This window comes from Athene noctua, chromosome 2, assembly GCF_965140245.1.
Source record: "Athene noctua chromosome 2, bAthNoc1.hap1.1, whole genome shotgun sequence".
Lineage (NCBI taxonomy): Eukaryota > Metazoa > Chordata > Aves > Strigiformes > Strigidae > Athene > Athene noctua.
The window spans coordinates 29,933,311-29,952,345 of record NC_134038.1 but is presented as its reverse complement, the minus strand read 5'-3'; the positions used below and the strand labels follow the sequence as shown (position 1 = coordinate 29,952,345).

General features: G+C 37.9%; 2 protein-coding genes across 2 annotated transcripts in view; one reads left to right on the top strand and one right to left on the bottom strand.

Moving 5' to 3' along the window:
• CPNE3 (copine 3) overlaps nt 1-5,208 on the top strand; it is a 32,025-nt gene extending 26,817 nt beyond the window's left edge. Inside the window, exons 18-19 of the mRNA XM_074898765.1 lie at nt 535-771; nt 2,208-5,208. Coding sequence (XP_074754866.1) covers nt 535-771; nt 2,208-2,318 — 348 coding nt within the window. The 3' untranslated portion in view covers nt 2,319-5,208. The remainder of the gene's footprint in view (nt 1-534; nt 772-2,207) is intronic.
• Nucleotides 5,209-7,376: 2,168 nt separating this feature from the next.
• The window catches only part of CNGB3 (cyclic nucleotide gated channel subunit beta 3), a 68,855-nt gene continuing 57,196 nt past the window's right edge, over nt 7,377-19,035 (bottom strand). The window contains exons 15-18 of the mRNA XM_074898764.1: nt 17,270-17,388; nt 12,558-12,704; nt 9,833-10,013; nt 7,377-8,702 (exon numbers count right to left, since the gene is read on the bottom strand). Coding sequence (XP_074754865.1) covers nt 8,469-8,702; nt 9,833-10,013; nt 12,558-12,704; nt 17,270-17,388 — 681 coding nt within the window. The 3' untranslated portion in view covers nt 7,377-8,468. The remainder of the gene's footprint in view (nt 8,703-9,832; nt 10,014-12,557; nt 12,705-17,269; nt 17,389-19,035) is intronic.

Here is a 19,035-nt window from a genome sequence, read left to right as displayed (position 1 = left end):
TAAATTAGCTAGAAAACATGATTAATGGAATTTGAAAGTGGACATGCTGTTTTTCAGCACAAAAGGATATGTTTTAATCTATAGTTAGGATTTTAAGGATGTAATGAGTGAAGCAAAGGGTAGCACTTCATAAAGGTATTGATAGACCAGAAAGGAAACAAATACAAGTTTCACAGGTGTTATCTGTCCAGAACTTCAATAAACTGCCTTCTATCCCAGGACAGATAGGTTAACTGTTGGTTTGTGTGGGGATTTTAGAGACAAGGAGAAGGGTGAGATCATTGGGGTTTTGGGAGGTGGCTGTTTAAAGATGACTTCTTTTAAAAGATGGATTATGTTGTCCTTATAAATTTCTTTGGACTGTACAGATGAAGCCTAACCACAATGTAGATGTTTGATTGTAAAACTCGGTGAGTTCATTGAACATGCTCAAAGTGACAACAGTATATAGTCCTGTATGTCCATTTTTCTAAGTGTACATGCCTACATGTTTTCTATTTCTTTGTCATGACACAGTGTTTATTGATTTGACAGCAATACTTTATACTTCTGATCATAACGGATGGTGTGATAACAGACCTTGATCAAACTCGGACTGCCATAGTTAATGCTTCGAAACTGCCCATGTCCATTATCATTGTTGGTGTTGGAGGAGCAGACTTCGATGCCATGGAGTTTCTTGATGGTGACAATGGAATTCTTAGGTCCTCATCAGGAGAACCAGCTGTCAGAGACATTGTCCAGTTTGTGCCATTCAGGAAGTTCCAAAATGTAAGGAATCTTAATATATGCTTAATAAATATTTGTAGAGGTATGCTGGGTTTGCTCAGATATCCTACATATAGTCCTAAGCTTTTTCAGTGTTTCTAAAATGAAAGTCTGTTCAGAGACTTTATTAAGTGCTCAAAAAAGCACAGAAGACTTCAGCATCCGTAGAATTTCCATTAGGTGAGCTTATTCATGTTTTAAAAGACTCTATTTCTGGCTTCATTGCATTTCTGACCAGTTGCTGGAGGCGAATGACCTTTGTAAATCTACCCCAGATTTGATTAACCAGATGGATGTGTTTTTCATTTGGGAGGAAGAACTTACTATGGTTTTGTTCTTCTGGCAAAATGATTTTTATTGCAGATGCCCATTTGTAGATGTGGATTAGTCTCACATTTTAGTGCAGTGTTAAAATTCAACGCTCAATCACGGAGGTCATAATCAGTAGAAATTGTGTGTGAGCACAATAGTGGTGATAGTTTTCATTTTTGCTAAAGCAAATATACCAAAAAAAATAGAAAAATAGGTGGTGAAAGAATGGACTCTTGATTTTTTTTTTTTTTTTTTTTTTTTTTCCTCTGGTGTAGAACCCAATAAAATATGCACAGGCTAATATAGTCCAACTTTCAAATGTATCACTGGAAAAAGTTGATTTTTAAAAAAAACAACCAAAAGTTCCTCAAGATGATGAAGATAAGATCCTAATTTACATCCTGATATGTTCTCATTTTGTTTTGTTTCTTAATATTAACCCAGTTAATAATACTCCTTACGCCTTCTTTTTTGTATTTTTATTTTTACCTTTGATAAAAGTTCTTTATTTAATCTCAGTGCAACTTGGGCAAACTGAAAGGAGAAAGAGACCAAACTCAATATAGAATATGCTTATTGAATAATGCACTTGGATGTAGATTAACTAGGGTCAATATTCAGTATAAAAGTATATATTCAGATGCTTTCAGTTTCTAGAAGAAGGGGTGCTTTTTTTCCCATGGATGCTTAATCTTGCAGTTACCTGCTCTGTAGCAGTACAGTTGCTGTGGAGGACACAGTGCAAAAGGTTACAGATGATTAGACAAGACCCTGAAGGGTCATCTTAAGTGAAGAGTGGAAGTGTGTTTACATAGCTGAAGTTCAGCATCTGCACTGTTTGTGTGTATTTCATATGACAAAATGTATCTCAGACATGGCAGTCCTTTGCTGACCCAGCTCCTATTACTTCAGTGAAACAAGGCAACCAGATGGTTCCTGTTCATGGGAATCAGAAGGTAAAGATGTCAGGGAAGCTTCCATCTGTCCCACAAGGGTGTTGTGTAAAGTCCTCTTTAAAATGTCAGACTTTAAATTTGCCTAGTAGAGGAGGTGCTTATTACCCATCTTAGGATCTCTGTTAACAGTTGGTGGAAACTGAAACTTGGTGTTCGTTCTTTTTTCCTAAGTCTCCAAAGGAAGCTCTGGCGCAGTGTGTCCTGGCAGAAGTCCCTCAGCAAGTGGTGAACTACTTCAGCACCTACAAACTGCAGCCTCCAAAGAATCCTGCTGCAAAGTGAATGGGCTGAGCAGGGGAGCTGAGACTCTGTGCTTGCCTTACTTGCTGTATCTACAGACTCTGGTTCTTGAAATATTTCTGTATACATGTATGCACACACCTTTGTATGGTAATGTCTGTTAGCTTTTGCCTGCCAATCACTTTGCCAAGCGTGCCTTTTAAGGGCCAAAACTGTGTTAATATTTTATGTTAATTTGAGAGAGAGGGCTTACATGGGTGCATTGTACTTTGAGAGTGCAAAAACCAAAATTGAATATGCATAGAGAAGGAGGAGAATGGCTGGAAGTAGAACAGCTGCCTGTGATAAATACGACCAGTGGGAGTTACTTTTGTGGGGATTGTCACCAAGGACTGCAGTTTCTCAGTGGCTGTAAAACCAGTCTGAAATGAAATTATGAAAAAGAGAGTACATCCCCACCAAGCAGATAAAAGTTTGTATGTGCTTCAATGAATCTAGAATACTTCAGGCTTCTGTGTCTATTAAGCCAACATAACAAAATTTTGTCACAGGAGTTTCATAATCAGATGAGTGCCAGAAGAGAACGTAAAGGCTCTCCTTGCATGCCTACTTCACGTGCATCACTTTAGTGCCTTTGGCCAATGCCTGGGATTCAGGGCTATGTGAACATGAGCCAAACAAGTCATTAAAGTGTATATTCTTTTATAATATGCATTCTCTTAAGGTAGTAGAGGAGTAGCTAGGATGAGTCAAGGTAAACCTCTAATGTGTCAGAAGAATACTCTGGGCCTTCGAGGCTACTGCTGTAAAGGCTGTAACATGTGCTTCAGTGTGTGCTGTGCTGAAAACCAGGAACTCCAGATCTGGTGTTTGTTGGAGTTTTGTTTTGGTTGGTTGTTTTTTTCCATAAAACAATCATGACTGATTTTTAAAGGGCTTCTTGTGAAGCCTTTTGGTTAAAAAGTTTTGTCTGATTTATAATTGCATATTTTCAAGGCAAGGAAGCTCTTGAAAGTGCTGTATTGGTTTTGTCTTAATTTGATTCATGTTTCTTTTTCATAGGCCCACTAATGAAAAATGCCCACAGAGAACCCAATCTTCCCTCTTCTCTTCCAGTAGGAAGACATAAAAAAGTGTCCAAGCTCTAATCCTGTATTCATACTGTGTTTCTCTAGGGCAAGCAATTTCTGGTTTATTTTCTTGGCTTGAGTTTTCACCATTTACATCAAATTGCTTAGGGGACAGATGACGCTTTCTTGTCTCCCAGCTGCATGCTGCTTGCTGAGGATCCTTTCTGATCTGTCAGTGCGTGTAACATAAGTGGATGTAAAGGTCTCACTTATCCTTTCCAAAATGCCCATCTTGAACATTAATCTTGCAGTTTCACATTTGAAGTGGTTTAGAGTTAGACATCTGAGTGATCTGATTTTGGATGGTCTAGCTGTAACATGTACAACCAAAATGGACTAACATTAAAGTTAGTATAATTGGGCACTGAAGAGTGCTCCAGGTCATGCTGTATATGACTTTGTATGTGTCTTTTTTTTTTTTTCAGTTGCTGGAGCTGCTGTGTGGTGTGTTTTGTTTGGTTCTTTTTTTTCCATAGGTGTATACTGCTGTCAAAAATCTGAATTCACATTAACATTGATGGATGAATGATACATGTATTAAAATTGTCTTATGCATCCTGTAAAACCTACCAAATTTTTTGTAGTCAGTTGATGAGTTATCTATCATGAATGAATATGTAATTCTCCACTCTTTTTTCCTTGGTGAAAGGGTGTCCTAAATAGTTTCAGTAGTGGAATACTAAGGAAGAGATTTTGTTTTGTATTAAGCCAAGTTCTGTCTTTTTTTTTTAATATCTGATCCATGTGTTTATATAAAAATCTGTAGACATCTTTTTATCAGTAGTGCAAATGTGTTACTACTTTATACATAAACTGTAATGAAGTGTCATGCCAAATATGCAACACAAAATATTAAGGAAGTAGTGATGGTGAATTTAAATCACACTGCTGCAAATTGATATTGTATGATTTTGGAACAGTAAACTGTTGCACAGCTACATGCTCCATGTACAGAAATAACTGGATGAAGTATTAATGCTGTGTCTGGATTCATTGCAGTGGACGAGTACTACTGATAGTACAGTATACTACTGAAGTTCCTCTGAGCTGTCTGCCAAAAATATAATGCTGCATCTGTGTCCTGTTACCAATTCTAAGTTGCCGTGAAAGTGCATTTAAATGCATTTAAACATGTTAATAGGTATTATAATGCTAAATACCTGATGCAATTAAAATAAAACCTTTTGCTTTGTCTATATTCTATACGTAAATTCTGAGTTTCTACAGCAGAGAATTCATTATCTCTTACTGAAAAAGTAGCCCCACATTCCCCAGGCTTAGGGAATTACATAGCATATTAATGTTTCTCAGTGTGTCCTATTCTGTGTAAAAGAAAAATATTTCACATGTAACAGGGGCGAGAACCGTTTTCCAGGTGTAAATTCTCTTAGAGGTGTACAGCTAATGCCTGGTGAATTCTAAGTTAGGCTGAAGCAATGTTCTGAGTCAAGGAATGCAGAAGATTGTGAGTCAAGGGGGAGGGTTACTGTGGTGTTTTGCCTTTTTTTGTTTGTTTATTTTTACATGTGAAAAATGCCTTATTAGCTTAAGGGTGACAAATCAAAATACTGTCCAAGTTTTGTAAAGTGAATGTGTTTGTAGGGCACTTGCACCACCTTGTGATAAAAGTGATGTATAGCAGTCTCTGTAATCAGATGCTTTTGCCATATGATGATCTTAATGTATACATATGTACAGCAGAGAAATAACCTGTAACCAGAATTTTTTTACTTTCCTATGTATTTCAGTTCTGATGAAGTTAACTGATTTACAATGCCTATGCATTAAAAATATAATTTCAGTATACTGTTCTTCCATTGTGCTTTTGTATTCAGCATTTTCTATCTAATGATAAATGCTGCTTTTGCAGTTCCTGTGATTACTCCACATGCTGAGCAGCTCAAATTTATAACAAGTATTATCAGATGAGAGGAAAAATGCCTTTTCCACTCAGTGGTTATGAATGTGCAGTGTATATTTCATAAAGCATCTCATACTGGCTTTCAGCAAGAAAATATTCTGAAATTGGACAGTTTTAGCAGTGACTGTTTCATGCTCTTAGCACGCATGGGAGAACTCTAATGTGGCAATTTCATACAACTATTATCAGGCTTTCCAAAACATTTTCAGAACAGTGTCTAATTTCAGTGAGAGATTTGGTTATTTTTAGTTTTCAAATACATTGTCCTTCAGTTTCTTTACATTCAAGTGTAGTCAAGCCTGAGAAACATGGAGATAGTAGAGTGTTGTAGTGGAGCACGATGCCGTACAGAACCTGAGTGAGCTTTGATACTGGCAGTTGTCTTTTAAGTGCTCTAGAATAACTCGCTCTACTTCTCCACCAGTCAAGAATCTACACAGTAGAATTAGTTCCTGAAAGGATTTAATACGTCTTGACCTTTCTTGTGTCATTCCCTCTGCTGAAAACCCTGTAAATGGTTGCAGCTCGGATTCCTGGACCCTTCCTGCCTCTGTCCACCCCTAAAAATGGTGGAATTCTGGAAAGGGGAAAATACTCCAACAACGGAAGTAGGATGTCAGAAAACCACATGGATGTTACTTCTGTGTGGCCGTGATCTTCTGCAAACACTGACACTTCTCTTTGGTCTAAGGAACTCAAGAGCTGTGTCTAACTTTGTAACTGTGCAGACAGAACTGACAGACTTTCCTGCAATTCTTGAGCTGTTACAAGTTGTAGCAAAGCAGCAACTCGTGGGATGCTCAGTTGCTGTGGTGTAACGCTTGCTGCTGCAGTCTCAGCCCTTACTTTGTAATAATATGTGTGTGACTGATGACCTTAAATATGCCAGCAGTGAAAATATTTGGTTACCTGGTAGCATTTATGTAGGCAGAAGGGGGTTGGATCTTTTACAATGAGAGCGAGCTTTACTCATTGATAAAAAAGTGTTAAAATACTGGGATTTATGTTTGTTTTTTTTCCCTTTCTGTAATGTTTTGACAACTCTCTAAAAAAAAAAAAAAGTGGATACTATATATTGTAATGAATTCATAGATCATTATTATTCACAGAAGGCCTCATTTGTGAAGCAGTTCTGAAATATTTCTAGTTTTGAGATTGTATTGAGATGTTCCTGGATGTGCAATAGATGAATAATTCATTATGATGCATCTTACCATTTTCTACCTCTGTTGTGACATCCTTTTCCATGTCAAATAACAAGTAACATACCGTGGAGGTTTGAACTCAGCTGGCAGCCAGATGCCACCGGCAGTTTACCTCCCTCTCCCCCCTCTGGTAAGATAGGGGAGGGACAAAAGAAGGAATTCGTGGGTTGAGCAACCTCCCGCCTGCCTGGGCATGACATCACGTGGTATGAAATACTCCAGTTAAAATTAACTCTATCCTGGTCAAAACCAGGACACATACAAATAGCGATGGTTCTTCCCCTGTAGCAGCTGAACCTTGACCTCACTGCTAGTGTGGGAGAACTTTCTTTTTGAAAGAGTTGTGGGGTTTGGTCATGTCAGAGGGTGTGTGGAATATACAACATGAGGAATTTAATTATCCAGCTTTTACTCAGGCAAAGCTTCCATTGATTTTGGTTGAGCTGCCAGTTTGCCTGTGATTAGACAAGTTCAGAGGCTTTAAAGAACAGGCTTACAGAATGCGTAGCCCTCAGGATGATATATAAATGTACACTTTGCAGGCTAATTTTGGCACGATGCCTTCCTTGGTTGGCAGGTCAGCTGAGGAGCAGTGAAGCCTGCCCTTACACTTTCTTGGCTTGGCCTCTGCATAATGTTTTTAATTCCCAAAACTGTTCTTCCAGTTTCAGTGTGGACTGAAAGTGGATGGGGAGAGAGAGAGGAGATGCAAACCCATGGAAGAGAAAAAACTAATCAAGAATTTAGCTTAAAACACAGCTTCAGCCTTTTGTTTAATGTTGCATCTCTTTCTGTGATGATATGATGCAGAAGGTTGACAGTGTGGGAGCTCCTTAGAAAGCTGTATTGCTTTCAGGATTTTCTTTAGTTCACAGGTACGATGTAGCTCAGCCCCAGTAAGGCACGGGGCTCACTTTGCACCATCAATCACCGTGTGTGACGGAGGTGAGCAACTGCAGCATCGGTTGAAACTATGCACCACAGAGCCAGAAAATGTAAATCCTGCTTTTTATAAAATAGCCTTTATTTTTAAAGTGGCCAGTTAGATACCAAGATTCTTCAAAAAGTTAGCCACTCTCAACTGCTTGCTCTTCAGTGGGCATTATTAATGCTCAGCCCCTTGGGAAGATCAAACGTATGAATTGACAGCCCAAAGTTAAAGTTACCCTCCCCTGGGGTGTGGAGGGGAAATACCTTAAGTCTTTGCCATATTTACTCACCAGAGTCAAAGACATCTGGAGCAGATGCTCATGCTTTCAGAGGACTGGCAATAATTCTGCAATCTGCTTCCCCCTTGTACATTTTGTGATTTTATTTTTTGACAGTAGTTTTGTTTTGTAGCTCTCTGTCCCATGTGAAAACATCCCAACATACAGTGTCACAGCTTTCTGCACTGAGTCATGCTGGTCACAAAAGCAGGTCACTGATTAGATGTATAAGGGGAGGAGAGAGAAGAATCAAGAGAAACATAAGTAACCTCAGCAACAGTAGGGCAGTAACAAGAAAAAGGATAACTGTGGGAAACCAGAAAAGAAAATAAAAAAGAACACATACAAAAGTTAAGAGCAAACTAAGCAACAGGAACAGCAATAAGAAAGCAAGGATGACCAGGAGAGGGAAGAGGAAAAGCAGGAGCAAGGCAGAATAAGAGATAAGGGAGAGCATGGATCAAACAAGAAACAAGTGGTCCTGAAATACAATTTGAGCTCTAATTTCTGTTATGCCTGAAGTTCTCTCTTCAGGCTCAAGGTTAAGAGGTAAGTATACAAATAATTTGTCCAGTTGTGTCATGAGAGGAGGGAAAAAAAAGAGGAGCTAGGGTAGATTTTTCTCGAGTAGGTTCTACTTTTATCTTCTGTATCCAAAAGCAAAGTTACTCTGGCTCTCTGAATTCAGCAAGGCAATAGATGGGGCCACAGCACAAAGCACCATCTATTTATTTTTTTTTCTCTTTAACTTCAACTTTAAGGATCTCTCCTTCTCCTGCTCTGGGGGATGGAGACATGCTAATGATCAGAGACTCGTTAGTGGTTCCTCTGTGCATAACTGGAGCTTTAGGTTTAGCATCTGCATTCGGCTCTTCCTGTTGTACAGGGGGTGCAGATGAGGCTGTGGACTCCATGGGTTTCTTCTCCTCTTCTTCAGGCTTCTTTGCTTCAGCCTGAGTTTCCTAAAAACAAGAAGTTAAATGTTTTCCAATGCTCCAGAAGAAATTCAGGAAGTAGTTCTGTATATGCAGTGGAAAAGCACAGCATGGATACTATGATTAATGGTATGCAACATATATAAATTTATATTTAGATGCTGAAAATCAGTTTTCTCTAAATGAAAAATGCAATTTCAGAATCAGAATGTCAACATAAAACCTCGAAGAAGCTTGTATCTGCTTATTAATACAGCAGGTAAAACTGGCACATTTTGGGGCACACAGCCCTTCCTTAGGTCTTGTCTTCCTTTATGTACTAGTACAGAAAGAAAAAGTATTATGTAAATGTTGACATATTGCCCAGTGCCTCAATTGTATGGCCAAGCCTATTTGCTATTAAGTTCACCAATACACATTAAATTGAGCAATGTTTCTGCTCCAATCGTAGCATTGTAGTCATTTGTGTAAGCAAAGTTCTTTATTTAAATAAATAAAGAAAAACACAGCTAGTTCAGCTATAAAGACAGAAGAGGATTCTGCCACCTTTGGGTAAGTATGTAGAACTGAGTACGTTCTTATTAACACTACCATTTCTCAGAACAGAGTATAATATGGAAATTATTTTTCTTCAACTAAAATAACAATTTTCTTACAAGGCAATATATTAGAGATTTAATCAGTTTTAGCTGTGTGGGCTACACTTTTAAGTTTTGTGTTCAGAATCTGTGACAACCAGAGATCTGACTTTGAATTGGAAAATTCACTGTGTGCTGGAGTTAGATGGATCAGATTACTGTGTTCAGATATTTCTGTATTTACTGTTATTTACACAAAATTAGAAGATCAGATGTCCTTAGGGTCTTTGTAAAGTCTATTTTATCCTTACTTTGAGGATTTTTGTTTGCTTGGTTTTTTTCCTTGCTTTTTCTTTGCTTTTGTTTTCCCTGCCCTGCATAGAGTCCAGCTCCAGAAAGATTTCAGCCGAATTTTAGAATTAATGTTTACAGATATTAGGTACAGTGATTATATCTCAGCTACTGGGAGTTTTTGCTGTCAATTACAGTAAAGCTACTTTTTCATGTGCTCTGTTTGCCCAAGCCCTCCCAGTATCTTTCAGCACCTGGAAGAATCTACTCTATTTTCTGTGGCATTACCTGAATGTCTTGATGTCTCTTCATTTGCAGCAGCTTAGCAAGGCCTTCTTTTCCTTTTCCTCCAAGCAATGCTTTAAACAATTTTGGAGTTTCCTGTTTCTGCCCAAAGAGACCGGCCAAGCCCCGTGGTTGTTGCACTGGTGGTCCTGGAGCAGGTTTCCCTTTCTCCTTCAGCAGCACCCTGGAGGCAGGAAGGAATGAGAACAGACAGCAGTGCTGTGAAACTGAGCGAAGTTTCTGCAAAGCTAAAATGTCACATTCATGGATGAAAACCTGGCCACTTCTCCAGACAGGTTTTTTTTGGTCCCAGGTCTAGTGGCAAGAGCAAAGCTGGAAAGGGTAAGGGTTTTAACCTAGGGTCTGGCAGAGTGGAGGCTGCTGTTCAAATCTGATGTTGCTTACCTATATGCTGGAGAATAAACAAGTGCAGGATCAAATTCAAAGTGTCACAAAGCAAATGAGACTTTTATAAGGAGAAAAGTAGCGTGGAGGGGAACGGATGCCTTGTACCTGGGGTGGCAGTTTCTTACCTGTCCTTCTGGATGCAAATTCAGAGAGCATTTAGTGCTCAATTGGGAGTCTAGATGATGTTTGTGGAAGCAATAGATTACCAGCCCAACTTCCAGCGTAGCTCATCTCTCATAGGTCAAGCTAGACAGTGGTACTTATTTTTGGTCTTCCTCAGTAGAAGAAGACACCCTGAAGATAAAAAAAATACCGCCAATCATGTGGCAGACTAGATTTTCACACCCTTCTGTAGCTGTACTGATTTGCAGCCATAATGACAAGAAGTGAGAATGAACAATGAGAATAAAGATTAAATGACACTTCCGAGGTAGATGGAACCAGTGAAAAGCAGAGGGTTCCCATGCTTTCCATTTCTATTAGGTTACTGTCAGTTTTCAAGGCAACTTTTTTATTCTTGCAAAAGCACTGACAGGGCTTTTTATGAACAAGGACTACACTTGCAGTCTGAAGTACAGTAAATCCCGTAATACTATCATTTTCTCCACTGTCTTTGAGAATTTCAGAAGTGAAGATTTTGCTTTTTTTTTAAAGTTTTATTGTCACAAATTTAAAAACTACATTTCAGCTTGCATGTGTTTATTATGTGAAGACAGTGATTATCAGGCAGGTGATAATAGAAGAAATTTCTTGCTTGAATAAATCCTTTGAGTTTATCTCAAGGAGCCCTTTAAAGGGGTGGGATGGCCAATGCAATTCCATTGAGAACTCCAATGTAGACCTTCCAGGGCACAGCAACCGATAACTTGATTCCAAAACTAAACATAACTGCAGTCTTTATCAAAACAGTGCACAATTCTGTTGGTGCCTCATTTTTCTAGAGACATGGCTCTCATAGAGACCCATATTTCCTACAGAGAGCACGAGAGTTTTGGAAGAACTAGTGAATGCCCAGACAGGTGAGCAGAGTACATGATGTTCAGCACAGGTCAGGTAGTGCATATCTTTAAGATTAAACAGGGTATCCTGTAACTAGTCTGATATCTAGAAGGGGCTTTGACCTCAAATGGGAGTGCAGATATGAGGATGATTAAACTTCTGCCAGTGAGAAAGGCTATCTGGAGGAAGAAGAGTTTAATGGCTTGGCAGGATATGATTAGGATGGGCAAGAAAGCAGAAGGTAGTGTGATACAGAGAGACAGGAATAACAAGTAATGATGGTTGTACAACTGTTTAGAAAGAAGCTGGAGAAAAATCAAGAAGGATAAACGCTGGAGACTATCAGTGAGTGGACTTGTTCCACCTTTCTACCTGTTGATGCTGGTTGTGAATATTGGGCAATGAGCTCATTCTGTGTCTAGGTTCCTTGTTCCTCAGAGATGTGATGATTCTCAGGATACTGTCATTTGACAGCCAGGGCTGATGAAACATGTTGAATGAAACCATCTGCTAGCACTCCCATTAAACAAAATGTCACTATAGTGCTAAGTTTAGTCTTTGGTGGAATTTCAAGTCTGGAAGCAACCTTCCAACCTTTCATAGCAATGCAAAACAACAGCTGAGAACAATGAGTCCTGAAGTATACTAATAATGACAAAATGTTTCAGATATTTTGACCTTTTAAAAGTTAGCAAGATATAATTTAGTCATAATTTTATGACAAAATCTGACAATATTTTGCCCTTTCAAAGCTGGGGAAATGGTGATCCTAGCAAGCTACAGCCAAAGCAAGATGAAAAGCAGGTTGGGTTTGAAATCCCATTTCAGAATCCTTTTGAATAAAATGCACACCTCTCTAGTCTGTGTATTTCCATCTTGGGCCTTTAAACCTATTCCTAACTACTGCTTAATATTTTGGAAATGCATACAAGTCTGTGGGTGCATTAGAAGCCTATCTCTGTAGAATTAATTGTTGGTTCTTTGAAAACCTACTTCTTAACTGACATCTGTCCTGCAGTTTCTTTCTTGATTATGTAAGGAGTCCTGATATGTATCTTTATCTCCTATTTGTTTTGTTACCTTAAATACAAAGGAGAAAGCAACTACATTCAAGACTACATTCTACTTACCACATTTCTACAAGCCTTGGAATCCCTTCCAAGACCATGACTTTCACTAGTACAACCAGGCAAATCTGACCTCTAAATACAAATGTGTTTACATCTGTCACTCTTCTAAGAAAGGAAAGCAAATTTGTCTAGATGTCACAACTGTCCACTATGCAGCTAAAAAATGTGATTTAAAAACTATTAGGACATACTTTGCTTTCTTCATGAGAAGTTTTTCTGAGTCAGGGTAGTGCACCAAGATTTCATTGAGTGTTTTCTTGTCCAGAATGAAAAGGTTGGCAAAACCATGAGCCACCACATTGGCAGTCCTTCGATTTCCTCCACCTGCAGCTAATAGGCTGGAATGAAAATAAACATCATCAGTCATATAGTCACTTGCCCTAGTGAGGAATTTCTTTGCTGGCGATTCTCCATTAAAGTCATCATAAAGCTCACTTACATACCCAACTGTTCTATCTGATATTCTGCAAAGGCCCTTTTGAAATACCTTCTTGCCTCAGGAAGGCAAATTGTCACTACTGGCCAGGCATATGTAGATGATAAGGACTGTGAAAAGTCTTGGTAGATAGAGACATTTCTCCCAAGAGACATGCACTGCAAGGACTGCATTTGTTTTAGTCCTCATGTGAACTTGGCATTTCCTCAATTTTATTGTTGAAAATTATTTATATCAGAAATAGAGCAGCACAAATCCATTATTATTGAAAGTTATTTACAGTTATTACAATGATTGAATGATTCTCCAAGAATTTTAAATTTTCCTGAGTGTATAATTTTTGTGGCACTCCGGTTTTCAGTTTTCTCACATACCACATCTCACATTTGAATGTTGGCAAGTTGAATGATAAGGATTAGGAAGGTTTTTCAGGCTGACAGTTACAAATGTGTCTGCCAGAAGAAAGAAGGCTGTTTTGTAAGGCATTAGACCAGTTTAGCAAGCTGCAGTTGGCCATAGAAAGGATATCCAGATAAAAATTAGATGTTTTAGAAAAAAAATTAAATGTTCATCTTGCATTAAGCAAATGAAACAAAGTGACTTCACTGCTCAGCTGTGGTGGTAAGCAGAAGTTGCATTTTGCTCTTACTACTAAAATAGCTTTATGACTATATTCAAGGAGATCTACCCTAAAATTTGCCCCTTGAATATTTCCCGGTGAGTTAATATTTTTAGAGAATATTTAGTAACCTCTAAATTTAAAAGTTATTAATAAAGGGTAGTATGGACCCCATAGAACCTGAATTAATACTTATCTAAAATATTAATCAAGGATATATAAATAATTTTTTATTATTAAATATATTATTAGAACATATTTATAAATATTAGATTGTACAGATAATATATTTGATTTATGAAGTACAGTATGAGACCTGCAACTGTGTGTACAAGGCTATTTTTACACACACACACACACACACACCCCCACAACTACACACACAGTTTTTCTGCAACCCAAGAGAGCAATCAACATATGAACTCAAGCTGAAAATGCAGTATATCATCTTCTTTTTAAACAGTTCTGTACAATTCCTCAGAAAGAATAAAATTATTTGCACAATAAGAAAAGCAACTAAAGAAAATTGCAAACAGCTTTTGAGTTCCGATGAATCAGTTCTCAATAAGTCATTGAACAATAATTTTCAGGCTTTCCTAACAGAAAGCTCATTTTATCGAGGCAGACTCGGACTAAAGAGATCAGCCTTTTCATTACGGTGATGATGTGAGGTGAATTTTACAAGTAAGGCAGTCCTTGCTCAAGAAGAATAATCGTTGACTAAGGACAGCTTTATGGACTTGAATCTATTTTGGCTAGTGTGCTGAGAGGGAGTTGATAGACCAAATTTTTTAAAATAACTACATTTGCCTTGCAATGGTTCTTGGTAATGTAATATCTACATTAATAGAGAAATTTGCTTTTTTCACCTTACATTTATTTCTCCAGTTGTTTGCCTGAAATGATGTAAAATTAGCATGAAATGATAACTTTTGAATTCTTATGCTAGCAAATTTAATTTCAAGGTATAAAGTTATCAAAATGTTAACTTGTTTTTTTTGTTTGGTTTTGGTTTTGGTTTTGTTTTGTTTTTTTTTTTTTTTTCATAGCTGATCTCTGTAGGAAGCTGCTGTTCATTGATCCAGGGAATGGCGTGCATGTCAGGTGAACGTGCAGGGTTGTGTCAGCTCAGCTTGGCATCTATGTGCATATGGAGAGAACCGGTGAGTCAGGAATGGGAGATAGGTCTGGATCCTGCTTCGGAGCAGGATGTCAAACACCAAAGGGCAGAGCTCCCTGAAAAGCAGAGCTGCCACTTCATGGGGAATCCTGGGCCAAAGTGGAAAATGAAATCTTTCACAAAGCTAAATATTCCATGTAGTTTTGATTTTTTTTTCATAAAAGTTAGTTACAAAGCAGCTGAAAGGTTAAACCTAAGACCAGACATTTAGAGATTTTTCTTTCAAAAATTTGTATATAATTTATATATAATGGTGATTTTTTTTTTAATTTGTAATTTATATATAATGGATAAATGTTTTAATTTTTCCAGAATTATCATTTTCTGATAGCAAATACTTCTAGTGAAATATCAGTAAATAGATGAATGAGGACATCTGTCTTAAAGTGTAAATTTGTCTGGGCTAATGAAGTGTTGTGTTATAGCTGAATTTCTCTCTTTCTCAATTATCTGTGCAGACAGGCTCTCATTAAAGCGCCGATCTGTTTGCCTCTGATTCTGAGATTATTTTGCTTCCCCAAAATGATATTATCTATACAGGAAAGTAATAACGAGAGTAAGATGTTAATTGGAAGACAACTCGATTACTTAATCTGTTTCTGTAATAATTTTCAAGGGTGAAATTGGCAAAGGACTTGTCTGAGCATTAATCGTGCATTTGCCTTCTAATATAATTCAGGGAAATTTTAAAAAATAAACATTTTTTGGTTTCTTCAACTTCTTTGCCCTCAGACTTTTTAATCATTTACATGCATTTACCTGAACAGAGTAAGATTAAATAACAAGTGTCTTATAAATCCTGCAGTTAAACCACTTCGAATGAAGCTGACCTATTTCTCTAAACAAATATTGAATCAGAAATCAGAAGAAAATCAATCTGGTATCAGGTGATAACCATGCTATGAATACTGAGGGGAAAACTTGGATGTGCTAAATGAAGGAGTTTTTTATCCGTTATAGAATATTTTTTTCATTTGCTTTCACTATATGGTATTCAGAAGACCTTGACAAAACTTATATAGAAAGGCACTATACAAACTCATTATTTTTTAACACCTTGTCACAAGGAAGAGGATAAATCTCTACTGCTACTCTTAGTGCTTCATGTCCTTTCCTTTTTTCAATTTTGGAGATGCCTGCCAGTTACTGTGTCTTTTCTCCTCGAGTTTATCCACTGCCTGACATTTATATGCAAATTACATGTGTCTGAATGGGTATGCTGCCTCAGTAGGTGAATGATGAATAAAACAATACTACAGGCATAGGGTTATAACATTGCTGATGGTTTCACTGGCCATATTGGAAATTATGTAAAGAGTAACACATGGAAATGGATCTTTAAAGGCCACTGAGTATTTCTCACATGGAAACAAGTTCTCACCTGTATTAGATCAACAGTTTGAAAATCCCTTCCTTGTTTTAAAACCAATCATTATTGTTTCTCAGTCTAAAAAATAAAGTCCTTGCTCCAAATACAAGACTAATAAATAATTGAAAACTCTGTGTGTGTTACATATCTGGGCTGCTGTAGCTTTTTCTTTTATCTTTTAATTATTCAGCCCTTACTGAAAAACAGTGCATTTTCAGCCTTTCCACATAACTTACAATACAATATTTTGTTTCAGGCTTTGCTCAGGTATTATATTGTCACAAAGAGAAACACCTTTCAAATAACCTTCTCTCAAAGAGCTGATATAATTTCACCTTCCCACTCAATGAAAAAGGTCTTTATCTATGGGATACATCAGGTGTTTTCCACTTGAGGTCTAATCAAGCTCTGTATGCACATCACTGAATAAACAGGAATGTTTTCCCTACTGCAAAGGGAGACACAAGTAGAAGATAACTGTAAACCTGGCACAGAGCTGATTACTGCTTTTCAAAAGGCAGATTAAAGCTACTAGCAAGAGGATTAACAATAACAGGAAGGCAGCTGGAAGAAATCAAGGATCCAGTTTATCACATGCAGCAGCACATGTATTTTACTTTTCTTGAGGCCAACCTCAGCAGGAGCTGCAGTGCCTAAAATCCAGCACTTGGATGGCTAATTGGGGAACATGGAACAGAAGAGTTAATGAATTTTGCATAGCAACAGCATGAGAATATAAAAAAATGTTTGTAGCCACCAGAGAAAAATTTTATCCTCAAGATAAACTCAGCCAAAAATCTAGTCTGTCAGCCTTTTTCTTGTGTATGCTCTTAAACAAATATATTTTCGAACTTGGATGCCTGATTTCTGGCAACTTAATCCCTACTTCATCTCCTGAAATGAACTCATTTTATTTGCTATTTTAGATTTTTATCTCTTTTGTTGGAAATTAATAATAATGTTTACTATCTGCTGTGTAAGGGCAGCTAGTCTTACTATAGAGGCAATAAAATGTCTTGCTCTCTTGCAGACCTTGGAACAGGAAGGGGTGTGAAATCTTAAATGCTGAAGTAGAAATTTGTCTGTATATTCCTGTGTACATTGTCCAAAACACTGGTCTCAGATGCTTCACATATAGATTTTTCTTCACTTACCTGCATCTCCTTGCGCAGTGTCCTCTTGGTTGATCCTACCTACTTTCCAGCCCTCATGGCAGCTGTTATGCTTACCACAGAGAAGTCAAACCATTGATTATTTGACCAGTTCTAAAGGAAGTGTTAAAAATAGGAATGAACCTACCTGATCTCCCCAAATACGGCTCCTGCTCTTAGTGTAACCAGGACTTTTGTACCATCAGGGCCTCCAAGGACTTGAACTTCACCCTGTTTGATGATGTACATCTCTCTGCCAATCTCTCCCTGAGCACACAAACACATAAAGTTCCCATGTGTTAGCAGGGCAGTGTTTTTTTGTTAGAATAATCTGACAGACTCTTCCTTAAATCTCTTTCCACTCTCTCATAAACAGGTTTACCAGCATTATAGGGAAATAAATGTTTGCAGTACTTTTCCTAGCACTGAGAACTAATGCAAGAATTGATTTTGGTGGTTCTGATTGTGATGTGGGGCAATATTTGAACAGGAGTAAGACCATCTAGGTCAGCTTGGAAAAAGAAGACTAGATAATCAGGATTGTGGCAGTCATTTCCATCAACTGTTCTGGGGGGAGCTAAAGTCCTTCAGCATTATAAATGCAAAAAATGCAAAAAAGCCTATGCTTCATGGTCTAAAAACCTTCAGTTTTTACACTATTACTTGTAATCATCACTTACCTAACTTAAAATAAAAATAAACAGTAATTCAAAACTTTGTCAACTTTTATGTAATTATTGAATGGTTTAAGAGATTATCGGTTTATTTATTATCCTCTACATGATCTAATATGATTTAAAGGTGTGACATCAGTATATACAATAAATCAGTATATACAATAAAAAGCACAAATAAGCATAAAAAAAAGCATAAAAAGCATATATAATGCACATCACAACCATGATCGTAACAGTCCTCACAACATCTCAGTGAGGCAGGCAAATAACAATTTTTCCACTTGTGCAGCTGGAGTAACTGAGGCAAAACAGCAACTTCATTTTAAAAGTGAAGAGGCAACAGAAACAAAGCCAGGACTGAAACCATAGGGCTTGCACTTCCTACCTCTTCACTTGGTCCTCCAAACCTGCATGCAGTCTCTCCTCGGTAAAATACGATGAGGCCAACATATGTCTAAGGAGGAGGTGGTTCCAACAGAGCTTTATTCCCTACTACGTGTTAAAGCATTAATAGGGTTACTATGGTTGTTGGCCACATAGTAGATCTATACAAGCCTTTTAGCTCTGAATCAAGCTGTAATAAATTGGTACTTCAATATCTCATAATCCACTCTTATTGAGAAAGTTTTGCATCTGACTACAGGATCAAGTCCCTGAATCTGTTACTGTCATTTATTATGTCTGTTGTGGCAGAGTCCCAGCTGCAGTCTAAGATCCTTTCATGGTGTGCCTTGTACAAACAAACAAACCAAACTACTCTTCTGCCTTTCCTAGCCAACAGTAATTCTGGGATTGATCTTTAAAGGGACACACCTGATCCTTTGGTGCATTCACAAATGTTTAACTTCCTACATGGTGGAGTCAGTGGGACTAACTCAGCATTCAGGAAGAGGATCATATGCTTAACTCTTGGAGGGAGCAGGACATTAGTGAACATGCTGGACCAGAACTGCTAAAGACAAGTAAAGGGGTTCTGATGGTCACTCTGGGTGTGGCATGAACTGTGGGTCACTTGCCAGAACAGTAACGGTACTGATACTTCATCCTCTGCTATGCTTTAATTACATCCTACCCTGCCCATGAGTATGCTTACATGCCTTCTGAAAAGAGATTTGAGCTTACTTGGTCAGAAGCTGAGCCATCCACCTGTGTTACTGTAGGGCCATGTTTGAGCCAAAATGCTAAGAGAAGATAGATGCTTTGCTAGGGGACAGTGTGACAGCATTCAGCTGGAAGT